The sequence below is a fragment of the Mus caroli genome, chromosome 15, assembly GCF_900094665.2.
Source record: "Mus caroli chromosome 15, CAROLI_EIJ_v1.1, whole genome shotgun sequence".
Classification (NCBI taxonomy): Eukaryota; Metazoa; Chordata; class Mammalia; order Rodentia; family Muridae; genus Mus; species Mus caroli.
In genome coordinates this window covers 9338158-9354233 of record NC_034584.1, presented here as the reverse complement: position 1 = coordinate 9354233, position 16076 = coordinate 9338158, and the positions used below count along the sequence as shown (strand labels likewise).

The 16076-nt window shown below is 43.5% G+C and overlaps 1 protein-coding gene across 3 annotated transcripts in view; it reads right to left on the bottom strand.

The window, feature by feature from the left end:
- Positions 1–16076, bottom strand: part of Drosha (drosha ribonuclease III) — a 105991-nt gene that overhangs the window by 36404 nt on the left and 53511 nt on the right. For 2 of the 3 annotated variants that reach the window (XM_021182952.1, XM_021182953.2), the window contains 6 exons: positions 14739–14863; positions 13229–13328; positions 11370–11477; positions 6849–6956; positions 6364–6502; positions 6002–6062 (listed from right to left, as the gene is read on the bottom strand). In XM_021182952.1, the coding sequence (XP_021038611.1) occupies positions 6002–6062; positions 6364–6502; positions 6849–6956; positions 11370–11477; positions 13229–13328; positions 14739–14863 (641 nt within the window). The remainder of the gene's footprint in view (positions 1–6001; positions 6063–6363; positions 6503–6848; positions 6957–11369; positions 11478–13228; positions 13329–14738; positions 14864–16076) is intronic. The other variant, XM_021182954.2, reaches the window with a different exon arrangement.

The following is a 16076-nucleotide window of genomic DNA, read 5'->3' as shown; positions in this document are numbered from 1 at the left end:
AAGGAAGGAAGAAAGAAAGAAAGAAAGAAAGAAAGAAAGAAAGAAAGAAAGAAAGAAAGAAAGAAAGAAAGAAAGAAAGAAAGAAAGAAAGAGAAAATTAGCTCTGCTGCATGATCAGAATACGCAAAATAACAAGACAATGGATCACCGGCAGGGCTTCACAAGGCCACCTGGGTGCACTGGAAGCCAATATAAAATGACCGTTACCAACATGTGAGGAAGAAAGAATGCCCGGCAACTCAGACAGCCTGTGGCTCTCCTCATGAGGAAGACATGTCTGCAAACATGGTCCAGGGCCAGCTCACTAGAGCTGCGGCTGGCAGGGGGCCCGCTCAGCCTCTGCTCAGTTGGTAGAAGCTTTGGAGCAGACAACAGCTAAGACTGAAAAGTAAGGCTCAGAGGTAGCAAGTTGTCTAACACAACAGCAGCTCCAGGGCGAACAGGCAGAATGCTGAATGTAGCCGGCCACTCATATGGTACTGCAGGGTGGGCGCAGGGGGTAGAGGCACCAGAAGCAGTCTGGGAAGAATTCAGTGGACCAACGTGCTGGCTTGGTCCTCCCTTCTGCTCCCCTTGATCAGCACTAGAAACATTCTCTCCCCAACCTCTAGCTCGAGATCTAAGCATCAACTCTTACTCTTGGGAAGTGTGCTTCAAAGATAAGCAGACGCTTCCAAGAAGCAGAGACAACTGCATCCCATTTCTAACAGCAACTAAGAAACAAGCAAAGGAGAGGGCAAATAGTTTAAAGTCAACTCAATTATTCAAGTGCACAGTACAAAACTGACCTATCATCCCGAAACAACTGCCTGCCCTATCCTGAGCCCCTTGGCGGCGGTTTGCACAGTTCACTTTTGATCTTCACTAAAGCACTTATCAGAGCCTCTCCTATATAATTCAGGTTTCTAGCATCCTCATCCTACCCTAGGCAATCATGCCTCCCGAGGACTGGGGGTTTTGTGGTACTTGGCTTTGGATCCCCTAAAATACCTGCAAACTGCCTCAGCCTAAAAGGCCCTGGATAAAGGTCTGCTGAATTAAATTTGTACGAAGCGTCTTAAGTCGGGCTTCTGTGGCCAAACAGCTCAGAGGCACAGGCAACAGTCAAGCAGCAGACCCTGCAGCAAGGCCAGGGGGCTCTTTCGGATCAGACACTTGAGGTCAACTCTACATCCACAAAGCCCACAAATCCACGGTAGAAGTCAGAGAATAAGAGAAGCTATTAGTGCTGTCTGCGGTACCACGATTCTGCCTGCATCCTCCGGGCGGCTGCTGTACTCCGCCATCTTAGATCTTAGATCTAACTGCTTTTGCTCCCTCAGTTTTAGATTCTACCTGCTGTCTACTCTGAAGCTTCAAGAAATGACGTATTTCTAAGATTTCAACCTTTTTGTTCCACCTACACCGCCTCTCCTTTTCTGTCCTTCTCCCCTCCCCTCTCGTTCACAGCAGCACACATTCAAGCTCACACTCCTACACACTCTCTAGCAACGGAAGCCAGAGTGTTATGAATACCAGGCATGCACTCCCAGACAGTCACGTCCACACAGAAGGAAGAGGAGGAAGGGAGAGAGGAAGAGGAAAATGTGGAAGACAAGAGCAAGAGTCCTCCTGAACAAAGATGGACTGTACATACAGACAACAGGGGTGGGTGTCATGTGCTTTGTTAGGAACTGTGCAGGCTTCCTTGTGTTAAGAACTGGTCGTCAGGAGCTAGAGAGATGGCTAGTGGCTAACAGCACTGGATGTTCTTTAAGAGGGCCTGGGTTCAATTTCAGCACCCACATGCTGGCTCATTACAGTCTATAACTCGAATTTCAGGAGATTTGACACTCTTCTGGTCTCTATAGGGACCAGCCACATACTTGGTGCACAGACATGCTTTCAGGCAAAACACGCACATAAAATAAAAATTACCAACAAACAAAACCAAAACTGGTCATCTCAGGCCAGTGGATGGCTCAGCAAGAAAAGGCACTAAGTGTCAAGCTTGAACTGGACAACACCACTGGATACCTGGACCCATGTAGTGGAAGGCAAGAACCCGTTCCCTGCTGGCTGTACTCTAACGTCCACACGCAGCACACTATGTGTGTCCTAGTCCCCTAAATGAAAATGTATTAAAAATATAAAAACCCGGTCATCTGGAGCCTATGACATAGGGTAAAACAGAACCAGGGCCATTTTATCTCCCTGCGTGTGACTAGGTACCTCTGAACTAGTTCTTCTATCATCTCAGAAAGAATGCCACAATTGGACACAGACAACATTTCAAACTAGAATTTTAAAGTTCTGCACTGCTTTTCTTTGTACCTCCCGTTGTTTGTTTGTTTGTTTTTCAAGACAGGTTGTTTTGTTTTTTGTTTTTTGTTTTTTTCCCTAGCCCTGGCTGTCTTGGAACTTGCTCTATAGAACAGGCTGGTCCTGAACTCACAGATCAGCCTGCCTCTGCCTCCAAATTAAAGGTGTATTAAATGTGGGATTAAAGGTATATGCCACCATTGCTCAGTTTTCCATTATACCTCTGAACTGAAGAGGAACAAGAAAAATAGATGGAACTAGGACAACATCAAATGGAAGAAATGTGAGTCAAGACAGAAGGAGAACTGGCACATGGGCAAGCATCTAAATTACAAACCTAGCGTCACGATTCCCGACCCCAGCAGTTCTCGTTAGCTTCATCTGTCAGCCTGAACAGAGCAGAGCCTCCACCTAAGAAGTCTGGGCTGAGGGACTGTCCAGACCAGATCAACTGGAGACCATGTCTATGAAGGAACGTCTTGATTGTTAAGTGACGTCAGATGGCCCAGCCCACTGGAGGCAGCCCTGTCCCTGGGCAGACAGTTGTGAGCTGTGTAAGAAAGTTAACTAAATAGGAATCAGTGTGTGAGTGAGCCAACAAGCACTGTTCTTCCACAGTTTCTACTTCAAGTCCCTGATAGACTCCTGCCCCGCCTTCCTTCAATAAGGGACTTGAAAGCTGATACTAATCCTGTCCTCCCCTAAATTGCTTTCCGTCAGACTGTTATTACTATTTTTATTATTATTTTAATCACAGCATCAGAGGTAAAAATAGAACACAAAACTTTTCAAGCAATCGTCTCAGTGCTCCCAACATGTCTTGGGTTTGGGAACATTGGCCTTTTGGGCTGAGCTGCTCAAAGTGATGCAGTGGATGCAGTATCCCGCATGTTTAACAGATTCAGACGCTGAAATGGTCTTAGATGTGTCTGGTCCCAAGCAGTTCAAATAAGGCATCACCACGCTGTATGAAGTAAGACAGAAAGCAAAGCAGTGGAAGGAGGCAGCCTCTGAAGCTACTAGTGCCTTAGCTGTCATCTCCCTACTCAACTAGAACCTGGTCAGAGGGAGTCACAGCCAAGACCAGTAAACATTGCCACCTCCCATTCTAAAAGGGAGCGTCGCTCAAGCAATGTTCTCAAAGGGCTTTTAAAATACAATCTGCTCTACTTTACACACCAGTAACTCTCCCAACAGCAACCACAGTGTCTCACTGGCCAATGAGACAGCAGTCCTACTATTTATTCAGTTTACAGGGTACGTACCACATACCTGGCAAGAAGCAAGCTGAGAGGAGGGGTCACTGTGGCTTACAGTTTAAAACAGATACCGTACATCACTATGTAGAAGGCGTGCCATCAGGAGTGTGGTAGCCTGTCCAGTGGCTCCATCAGGGAGTACTGATGGACAAGAAGTGGGCTATAAGGCTTATTTAGTGTCTCATTTGCTCTAGTAAAGAGCCACTTCTTAAAGGTTCAACAATTTTCCAAACAGTGCCACTAGCTGGGGACCAACTGCTCAAACACTCAAACCTATGAAGGACATTTCACCCTGCAGCCAAAACATGATGTAGATCTCATATAGATTCAGCCCACTTCCTTCCCAGAAAGGACTCAAAGCCAAACAAAAATGAAGATGTTACTAAAGATATTGTGGTGGTTTGAATATGCTTGGCCCAGAGAGTGGCGCTATGTGGAGGTGCGGCCTTGTGGGAGGAAGTGTGTCACTGTGGGCGTGGGCTTTAAGATCCTCTTCTTAGCTGCTTGCAAGCCAGTCTTCCAGCTGGAACTCTCTGCTCCTCAAGCCCCATGCCTACCTGGATGCTGCCATGCTCCCGCCTTGGTGACAATGGACTGAACCTCTGAACCTGTAAGCCAGCCCCAATTAAATGTTGTCCTTATAAGAGTTGATTTGGTCATGGTGTCTGTTCACAGCAATGAAACCCTAAGACATATTTTTTGTTTTATCAAGAAATAAGGGAAAAAAAAAATCAACCAATGGCCAATATCGTTACAAAAAAAATTATATATATACATATATATACATATATATATAATATATCATGGGAAAGAAAAAAAGCTATCAACCAGTATCTCAAAACTTCCTACAAAGCTATCAATCAAGACAGTGTGGCACTGGCAGAGGGTAGACCCACCCACATTCACAGAAGTGAGCCTTTAAAACAATACTCATATCCTTAACAGGGCACCAGGAGACTCCTCAATGAATGCTGTTGGAACAACTAGACACCACGAACAATACAGTGCGGGTGGTCTCTACATCACACAACATCCAAAGTAACTCAGAACGGATTAAAAAATCTACACAAATTATGTAACACTGTAAAAACTACACAAGAAACAAAAGTGTGCGCACATGCATGTGCGCACACACACACATACTATGAGTACATACACAATATTACTACTACTCACACACACCAAAATTTTACACTTAGGAATAGTTTTCTTGGCATAAGCCCAAAATTACAATCAATAAAACTAATAAATCAGAATTCATTAAGATTTGTTTGTCTCAAAGGATATCAGGAGATTAAAAGGCAATCTTTAGAACAAGGAAAGATTTTGTAAATCATGTATTTGATAAGCGTCTCATCTAGAATGTAAAAAAAGTTGATTTAAATTATTAATTAAAAAAACTAAAGATGTGAGACAGCTATGAACTAATATTTTTCCAAACATCCAGTAAGTACAGGCATCAGTACTGAACATCATGACACATCAGGGAAATAATGAAGAACTACATCCAACTAGGATGGCTAGGGTCTGAAAGAGGCAGATGCATCAATACAGACAATTACATAAAAACCCCAGACAAGGCTGGGGCTGGGGCTCAGTGGAAACGTAGACTGCCGTGAAAACACAAGGACCTGAACTCAAATCTCCAGCATCCACGTGAGCAGTCAGGCACAGCTGTGCAGGCCTGCGCCTCACCCAGGGGGATCCCAGAGCTCAGTGTCAGTCAGCCTAGCAAAAGGACAGGCTTTTGGTTTGGCTAGAGAGCCCATCTTAGTACAATAAGGTAGAAAGCAATAGAGAAAGAGCACACACACACACTATGTATACAGGCACTATACTAAACCACACACACACAACACACACACGCACTTACACAAACCAAATTTTTAAATTAAAATGTTTTTAAGAGACATAGGAATACTTATACACTGCTATTGTGAAGTTTTAAAGAAAGTTCCTTAAAAGATAAAACAGTTACCATATGACCTCAAAATTCCATTCCTGGATAAATATCAAGAAAAGTCAAAGCATATGTCCACAAGCCCAACAACCACTGAGTGAATAAACAAAATGTGTTAGATTTCACACCATGGCATATTATTTAGCAAGAGAAGAAATAAGGGATATCTGTTACACACAAATCTTATGCCAAGAGAAGTGAGGTGCAGAAGACACGGAGTGCAGCGCTGCTCACAGACTGTGCGGAAAGGTGTTAGCGAAGAGGTGACGGTTGTTTAGGGCTGGGGAGCCTGAGAGCTACCAGGACTACTCGTGGGCATAGGGTATTGGATTTAATATGAAGAAAATGCCCTGAAATTAGACACCTACAGTTCAAGAATTTCACGAATATACTCTCCAAACCATCTGAAGTCTACACTTGAAGTGAGTAAATTGCAAAATATGTACATTACTTCTCATAAGTCTGCTTTTTAAAAATTTACCTTGAAGGAGTTGGATCATCTTGGCCAAGGCGAGACATGATATTTATCAGAGTATTAATTCCTATTTAAAAAAAAAAACACAAACATATAAATAAATAATTTAAGAGCAATCTTAGAAAATCATATGATATATAGAAAGGAATTCTTCTTACCCCAATTGGACTTTATTTAAAATATGTGACAGAAGTAAGAACATTTTCTAAAATATGTGTCCACGCCCAAAGTGACTGTTACCCAGGATGCATGAGGCACAGAGCGAGGGGGTCACAGAGCCACCAGGAATCAGCCCAAGGATGGGTGGCTCTGGGCCTTAGGAAGCAGCACAGAGCAGACAGTAGTGTTTTACTGTCACCCAAACACACCTTTTTTCCGCATGTGCATGTGATGAACTTTTCTGTCTCCATATTTGGGTTGTCGAATTCCACAGTTAGACAAAGAATTCCTGGCATGGTCAGGATTCATTCCAAAATTTAAATGGTGACTCGGATGAGTCATGGCCAGCTAGAGTTGTAACAAAACAAGCTCAGTTTAAAAACTCAGCCCCGAGACTCATGATACTCCACACCAAACACAACACTGCAGGCAAGCCTCGCCGCTCATGATACTCCATACCAACCACGGCGGGCAAGCCTCTCGGCTCCTCCTTCAGAATGAAATCTGCAGAACTGGGCTGCAAGAGTTTCTAGAACAATCCCAAACCCCACCTGTTCCAGGGAGGATTCCATCCAGGCCAAGGCAGGGAGCACAGGGAGGGTCGGTGCTTTCTCAGTGCCCCATTTGTACTGTGCAGGGTGAGCTCGGCCAGCCTCACTGTGGGCTCAGAGGGATCTATAACAGCACTGCTTACCTGGAGCAGACAACGGTCTTGGAAAGTGTATCCAATCAACTTGTCCAAGTGCATTAGGCATTGATGGTACCGGATGTGATGGGTCAGAACAGGCAGCATCATTGCATGCTGGGGGGAAAAATTCAGTATGTTTAACTCTATAAAAATTCATAGAAAACAGCATTTATTCTACAACAAGTAAGAACTATTTTCTCACCCAACTCCATCTCATAAAGTCCTGAAGCAGTTTACTGGCTATGTGGCAGCCTGCAGAACTGTCTGTCAGGGTGCTGCGCTACAGTTTCCAAGTGCCTGGCTCTTGTTCTACCACTCACTCACTCACTCACTCACTCACTCACTCACTGTTTGACTTGGGGCTACTTTATTCTGCCCTTTCCTCACCTCTAAAATGAGGATACCTACTATAGCTAAGCTCAGACAGTTAAATGAATAAAATGAAAGGGGAAAAGAAAATCATGCTTTTCCTCTCCTTTTGTGTGTGTGTGTGTGTGTGTGTGTGTGTGTGTGTGCAAGTGCTTGTGTGTAACTGTACTCAATGTGTGTGCATATGTGAAGTCCCAAGGTCACTTGGTCACTCTCTTCATTTCCCTGCAGGTTTCTCACTGAGCCTAGAGTTCACTGCTTTGGCTAGATCACCTGGCCAGTAAATCCCAAGGACCTGCTGGTCTCCCACCCATCTCCTGGGGTTACAGGAATATGTTTCCCCACTCAGCTTTTACATGGGTGCTGGGGACTTGAATTCAGGTCCTCACGCTTGTAGACTATTTTACCCACTAAGGCATCTCTCCAGCTTGCATTTGTTTGTTTATTTATTTATTTACTTACTAACTCACTTATTTCTTAAACCCAAGGCTTTGCTAAGGCTAACATCTAAGGCTAACTTGGAATTTGCTATGGTGAAGGATGGCACAATCTTCCTGCCTCAGGCTTCTAAGTGCTCGGATCACAGGCATCTCCTAAGGAATAGCTCTGGGTCTACAAATACTCAGCAAAACAGCCTCAAGTAGGCCTTTCAGTCCCTCCCTGTCTCTAATTCCAAAGGAATAAACTAAGACTCATTTGTACACTTTAGGGTCAAGATATTTTGAGCCTCAAATAAATAAAAAACTTTCTCCAGAAAGAAAATTCTATATATGCAAAACTTGTATGCAATTTTAATGTGTGCATAAACCAAGCCTTATCATTATCCTTCCAGACTATCTCAGTCACATGGTGTACAGTTGCTAGCCTGGGTCTAGCATTTTCTGATCAGCCACGGCAGGAGCGGATTGGGAAGTTAAGGCTCTGCTCCAATCCCTCTCCACCCTGCTGCAGAGTCCTTATCGGGAGATGATTTCACGAAAGGCGTGTCTTTTTCTTTTCTTTAATAATGATTCCCTGGAAGAGAATGAAGGCATCATTCTTATTCATCAGAAGCTGGAGGGCGGGCACAGCTCACAGGATGACTGACACGCGCTTTTCATTTTGGTCTCTGAAGTATTTTAAGCTCATATTATTAAAAATATACATGAAAATGGGTCTACTTGAAGCTACAGAAATCAGTCTTATCTTATTAACTTAAAGAGAAACACTAGTTCTGCCAGATAGGACTTAACCAACAGAAAGCCTTTCTCGCCAGGGCAATTCAGTCAGGTATCTACTGAGCACATACAAGTGCAAGGCCTCCCTGTATCTGTGGAAGGTTAAATAAAAAAAAAAAAGGTGAATGCACAGTTTTTGCACCACAGGCTTCCAAGAGACACACCATTATGATACATATTATCGGCATTTTGTCAATTTTACTTTTCTAAGTACAGTATTTTAAAAATATGACAGTTTGTTCACAAAACATGCAGCTAATAGAAATACCATTTCCAGCCACCTAAACTTCATGTAGCTTAAGAGAGCTGACGTGAACAGCTCAGGGTTAAAATACAATTATTAGCATCTTACATGCATGATGAATACATGTATTTATTTAAGAGAGAGAGAGAGACCCTTAGAAATCGTGTGAGAAAACAGTGATGTATGGTTTTCACATTTCAACTGACTATAAAAGCCAAGCTCCTGACACTCCCTCAACACCTAGACTGGCAGGCTAATGGCAGTTCAAGGATGCTGAAGAAAGGTCATTTGTTCCTTGGTAGGGGGTGAGGGTAGGGTGGGGTGGGGGGTGTGCTGTGCCACTAGAAGATGGCTCTATACTGTGGATGGGCCTGGTGCTGTTTGTATTTGATGCTCATTACATGCTCCCGGGAGGAACTGCAGACAAAGAGTACTCAGGTGAACCAATCCCCTAATGAATACAGCAACCAATCACTGGGCGAGTAGGCGGGACTTCCGGGTTGACCCAAGGAAGAGAAAAAGGAGGGAGGGTTAGAGGCCTTTTGGAATGGGGATAGCAGAAGGGCGAGATGTAACTACTAGAGTTTCCCGTATCATGGCGGATCCTCAGGATCGCCACCAGAGGAGTCAGAGTCAATAGGGTTTTCATTGCTGCGTCCAGAGACTGAGCTACCACTCTTTCTGAGCTAAGTTTCTGTGGTGGTTTTTTCTCATGGCAATTCGGCTGGGTTCCAGAGAGAAAGGTATGGCGCAAACCGTGGGTTTGTCTGATGTGGGCCACAAAGGCTGTGGGGATTTTGAAGTCTGGGGGCTGGCCTGGTAGCGACCCGTTAGTGGGAACCCAGCGAACTGGATGGAGAGATTCTGGAGTTCCGAGCCAGAGATTCTCCATGAGATAATAACAGGTCGGCCATTGCCCCCCAATGCATGGCCGGCCAACCCACCTGGGCAGAGTTGCCAGTGCCCCGCAGTAATGTAGGGGAGCTTGCTGGCCGAATTTTAATATTTCCCACAACAGCTCTACACACACATACACACACACACACGGGCTCTTCAAAAGTTTTGTTGGAAAATATACTTTAATGTTATCCAAAACTGTAAGTTTAAAAAAAAAAAAAAACACTGGCTCTGGAGCCAGAGGGATCTCACAGCTAAGAGCGCTCGCTCTTCTTCCAGAGGAGCTGAGTTCAGTTCGCAGCACACACACGTGGGCTCCAAACTATCTGTAACTCCACTGCAGGGAATCTGACATATTTCTGACCATCAAGAGCACCACACGTGCATGTAGTACACACGCACACATGCAGGCAGAGCACACCGACACATAAAATGTTTTGTTTTTTAAAGCCCCTTAAACTGAAGGTCTCAGAGATCTCTTCCAGCTTTGAGCATCAGCATCCCATGGTGCTGGAGGAATCCTAGGATCTCATGAATGTGAGGCAAGCATTCTACCAACTACACTGTTAACACCCAAACCCAAAGGTTCGTGGTTCTTAAATAATCAACTGTGCAGTGTCACTGAGACCAGCATTATTTTAGTAGCCTGCTCATCAGTCTGTTCATTATTTATGACAGCATCTTACAACAGTATGCTTGGTTCTGGAGAAATACTACCAACCAGAAAAATTACGTGATGACTTCAGATAGTCTGAGGGAGAATCAAAGCAGTAAAATCATCGCGTTTTAAAGAACTGACAGTCAGATATTGTCATGCTGGCCATGGAGGTGCACTGCATGGAATCCAAGAGAGGAAGCCGGTCAACCTACAAAACACCACGGCCGCTGCCTATCCCCAGCTATCCTCCAACTATCTCCAACTCCATCTTACTGCAAAATTAGTTTGGACTACTACTCAGAACATTAATTTTTTTTAACAATATTTTCAATAGATTACATAAAGACCACTGTTTAGTTAAATGGCAATGTGAATTTTTTTTAATTCATTATAACGAAATGAATACCTACACGTGCCTGAACTTTTTAAAATACATACTACCATTAAACAGACATGGAAGCTTGAAGTATTTTTTGTAAAAGGCTGAATGGAGCAAGCCGTCCTACCTGCCCAGTCTCTATGTTCGGTCCCCTCACTTCTCACCTACCAGAACCAATACCAACCATGACAAAGAATCAAGTAAAAGGCATGGAATGTGCCGCTGTGGTGTAGCATCAAACTCATGTGACTTTAACTACGAGACAGAACACAGTGCTTTCGAATGAGTCAGTGGCAAAAGGAGAAACATTTCTCTCGCTTACCCCAGGGAAAAGCACTGTGCTTATTAACACCATCAGTTCTCTGCAGTACATTTGGGTCCTAGATCCAGAAACTTCCTATCCATCTGGTGACTATCTGTATGGCTGCTGGGCTTCCTCACAAGTATCTATGCATGCACCGTGATGGGGAGACTTCTGAAGGCAGACTTGTCTTCACCTGAAGAGACTGACTTTAACATTGCACTTACGCTCCTCCCTACTTACTGCTCCTCCATACTACACTACCACACACAAACACACACACACACCAGAGCGTCAACACAGAAAATAAAGACAAAACCTAAACAGCTAAGAAGGAACCTGTGCTTGGTGTTTGAGTTCACATCAGAGTTATCCACAGAAACTTCTCAACTAGAGGAAAGCTCACTGCCAACGCCTGAAGAAGACATGTGGGTGTGACTGTTTTCAGAGAGGCATCATCACCTGACAGACATCAGAACGAATGCCAGTTTTCCAGAATCCTTGGCTACTCAGCTCCACGGTGACTTCTCGCCGCATCGTGTTCTTCTGCCGTATTTTCTGGAGTGCTTCCTGGAACAGAGCTCACTGTAAGTAACTCAGCATCTCGGAGCAATGCTAAGCCAGGCATCAAGCATGAGAAGATAAGAGTCCCTCAACACTTCCTTACATTCAGGGACTAAATCTTCTCTACGCAAAAGGACAGTATTTAACCTGAGGTGAAGGCCAGTATGTGAGACTCTGGGTACAAAGCAATCCTCCCTAATAACCCATGACAAACATTCTAGACTCCATCTTACTAGCCCAGCATGTCTAAACAAAATATGATTTACAAATGAGAAGCAATATATGGCTTGGATTCTGAAATCACCATGTAAAAAGTATATTTATATCCAGCCTTACATTAAGCATTTCCATTTAAGAAAGACAATCACTCAAGCTGATACCTACATGATTCTACAAGTTCCCTAAAGCCCTTACAGTCTTGCTACAGAGTACATTGTAGAAGGGGGATGGGGGGGCAAGCCAAGAAGGGTTCAATGGTGTGCACAATCAACTCACAAGGTTTTACAAGACGACTGCAAGTTAGACTGCAGCCTTAACTATAAAGTGACACTCGACTGGAAGACAGATGGAAAAGATGAGGACAAGGACCTCAGACTTCCCGGTGAGACACAATCAGAAATCATGTCTTCCTTTTTACTACCCTTCATGTATGTAACTGTACAAAAACATTGTATTTGGATGCATACAATTTATTCAAAGTCCAGAGTTCACAATGGAAGAGTGACTACCACCACCTCTACCACTGAGTTCCACTAGAGGCTACCTTCCAGGAGATGGGTAGTCAATGGCACAGAGCCACTAGATGGCACATTCCATTGTTGAGAAGTGCATTCAAGCAGCGTTGGCTTTACAGGGTACACAGCCAGCCTCTTGGCCTTAGAGCCTTCCTTTATAATGGTTCTGATTGGCTCAAGTCACAATGAGGGACAAAACCAGAATCCATATCTTTCCCCGGCTTCTTAGCCTTGTACAGTAGAATAAAACCTCACGGAGAAAGTCTGGGTTGACACTAAATTTATTCTTACTTGAAAACTGAGACAGAATTCTAGAATATAGAGTATGGGATGTGAGATGTCCACTTTACAAAGTAAGCTCACTGTTTGGCTAAAAGAATTATGGGAGGATGGTCTCTGACAACCATAATACCCAAAAATCTATGACCCAGTGTTGTGCAATGTAAGGTTAGGATAAAAGCTGATTTATAAACGTTAAGCTTTTTCTACTTCTATAGAAGGCATATTTAAACACCAGGGTAACGTGCTCAGCTTGCTGTAAGTGCTTAAGACTCTGGGTCAGTCACCAATACCAAAACAAACAACAGATACGTGATTTCTAAAGAGAGCAACTTACCAGGAAACCGGCCTTTTAAGGGTGAAAATGTCCTACAGTGGATGTCCCTACACCTCCTGAAAATACCAGCAACACCAACCAAACCCAGGGGTAAAAAAAAACAGGGGGTGGGGGTAGGGGTAGGGTGGGTATGAAGTTATAAGGAAGACCCGTCGAGAAGGATCTGGGAGCAGCTGGCGTGGAAGGACTAAGGTGGATGGGATCAAAACACTGTAGCCATGTATGAAAGTCTAGCACAAAGAATTTTCCTAGACTACTAAAAGATTTTTAAGAAGCAATCAATAATACAGGGAGGAGTAACCCTAATTATTTAAAATCTTACCCTAGAACTATAGAGTAACGCAACAATCTGAAAATGCCCCAACGTGCACCCTCATCAGTTGCCAAGGGGTGGGTTCAATACCGACCTCCCTCTGAGCCAGCTTCTGCTTGTCAGTTTGTTTGACTTTGGGACTGTTTGCTAGGAGGTGGCGAAGTTTCACATAGCTTTTCCATAATTTCTGATACCTAGGAAAAGGACAGAAAGTTATCTTAGACAAAGAGAAGATAAATCTACTGTGAATATCAAACCAATTATTCTACTAAGCCTGCTCAAACATACATCCCTTCCTTAGTGGCAGAAAACGCTCATCCTAAAGCAACCCAGAGTTGGAGAGTTCAGGAGCTGGGTGACCTGAGTCATCTGGAGCTTGAGGATTAAGTGACTGGTAACTTATTTGGATTAAAAATGAGGTTCAGACTAAAAGGATGAGTGTCTGGAAAAACAACTCCACAGAAGGCTCACAAAGCCACTTCAGTCACCAGACTCATGTTCCATTTCTCACTGCTACCTCTTTATAAGTGATGTGTTTATCTAAATTTAAAATATGTCTCTTGTGAAAAAAGAATCCCTTTTTAAAAATAGAGATGGTCGATTCAAGAGCACTCCGACAAAGAACCCCTTAGTGCTGTGGCTCAAGCCACTCAGGTGTATCCATTTGCCTGCTGGAGAGTGGGGAAGGCAAGGGTAGGTACCAGTTTGTTTAGCGATCTGGGGATGTAGAGACTACACAGCCCTTTATCAGTTCACGGTCCTGCCATGAGAGTCCACGAGAGCCTACTCACATTCTACTAACACTTTTCTGACAAGGAGAGCTTTGAAGACTTCCTGCCATGTTGAAACCACTCCTTTCCTGGCCTCTCTCCTTGGTCAACAGTTTTAGAGAAGGGAGGAAAGAAAGAAGTACTTACACAGGGCCTGGTTCACTGCTTCACACTTTTATCCAAAGAGGGAAAGAAAAGAATAACACCCTTTAGCCTCTTCTAATATATGACAGCCAGAACTGCAGTTAGGAATGGAAATCTCCCATGCCCTTCTCTCCCATTTAAATTAAGTCAGGAAATTGATTATTTGTCTAAAAAGTAGGAAATCCAAACACACCTGAAAGGTCCTATCTATCTCCATTCCCATATACCCTCATCGTTTCCCAGAAAGATATTAATGTGCCAGCTGGAAAAAGCTCACATCCACAAGGTAATATGGATTCTAAGGGTGGGAATACACAGCTCCTACATCCCACACAACCCTGGACTCCAGATGGGATCGTCCAAATACCCCATGCTAGAAACTCAGACAATGCTGCCTGCCATTCAGGGAGCTGAGCAAATTCAAAACAAAACGAAACAAGTAGATATTAATGATTCTAGGCAAAGGAAAAGCCCCCCAAAGTTTAAATCCACTCAGGACTCTCAGTGACGAGACTGTTGGGGACAACCTACTGGGTAACTTAGTGCAGTCACTGTGTAAAGAAACTCACTCTTCACAAACTACAAAACCTATTCTGTAATGAGGAAGAAGCCCGCTGAAGGTATCCCCTGGTAATTCAGCTGTTAGTAGAAGGTGAAACTGGCCAAGACAAACACCGAGAGATATCTTACTGTGGGTCTCCTGCATAACTCAACTGTGCGGGGCGGATCCCAAAGTGAACGATAATCGGGAAAGTGATCACTTCGGGGTTGAACTGTTCACGATCCAGCTGATCAATGCGGACAGAGCTCGGTTTCTAGGGAGAAAAGAACAGCGGATCATTCATTACCGACGGAAGGCCTGAGACACCCACTTTAACCTAAGTAAGGGATTAATCACATTTCTTTTCTCTAGGCAAGCCTTGTCTCCAAACAGAAAAACCCTTTAGCATAGAAAACCCTATTCTGTGCAAAAGCTGTAATGTCATCCCTGCAAACAAGTCTTCGCCACTTGGCATAATGAACAGTGATTTTTGTCTCATTTTATTTTGGCAGACTACACAGATACCTTTAAAAATTAAACTTTTCAAAGAACGCCTGGTCAGATACATCTTCCCCTAACATCTTACAGGGGCATGGGTTCCACCTCACAGAAGGACTCTGCAGGCTCAGTCTGTCAGAGCCTCATATTCAAATGACACTGATGCCTCTATGTATATTTTCCACTGTACTGTCCTGTACCTTTATAGTCCCTAATTCTCACTTAGATTAAGTGCTATGATGACACAACAAGGAACTGACTTTCACTCTTCCTTTTTAAGATTTATTTTATGTATATGAGTGTTCCATATGCATGCATGTATGAATACCATGTCAAAGCCTGGTGCCCTTCAAGGTCAAAGTGGACGGATTCCCTGGAATTGGAGGTAGGCTAGTTGCTCCAATTTAGCCTGCTCAACCAGCTGACAATTACAAAAACGAGGACAGGTTTGTATAAATTCATTCACGTTGTTAAAAAAAAAATCATGAAATGTTATAAAATGGATGTCATCTAAAAATAAAAAAATCTTACTACTAGCTTGAAAAAATTATCTTTGTTCTCAAAAAAAAATTAGACGATTTTAATTATAGGTAAGCTAAACATTAAATTACATGAATGCCCATTAGCAGCAGAAATGTGTCATTTAGGTCTAAAAATGATTTGTTCAGGCATATGCTGTTTTTTAAAAAACTGTGTAAGGAATGATGAGTTATTTCTGTGCCATTCGACTTACATCACTACAATCTACAGAAGCACTGAGGACCCAAGATCACTTGAGCCTCGCCATTCAAGACCAACCAGAGCACAGAAGCAAGATACCGTCAAAAGTCTCCCGGCAGCCATGTGTGATAGCACAGCATCTAATCCCAGCCTGGGAAGTGGGACAAGGTGGGTGAATCCAGAGTTGAAGGCCAGCCTGGGCTCATAGAACCTCATAGAACCTTGACTCAAAATACCAAAGTTAATTTTTAAAAATGAAAAAAATCATC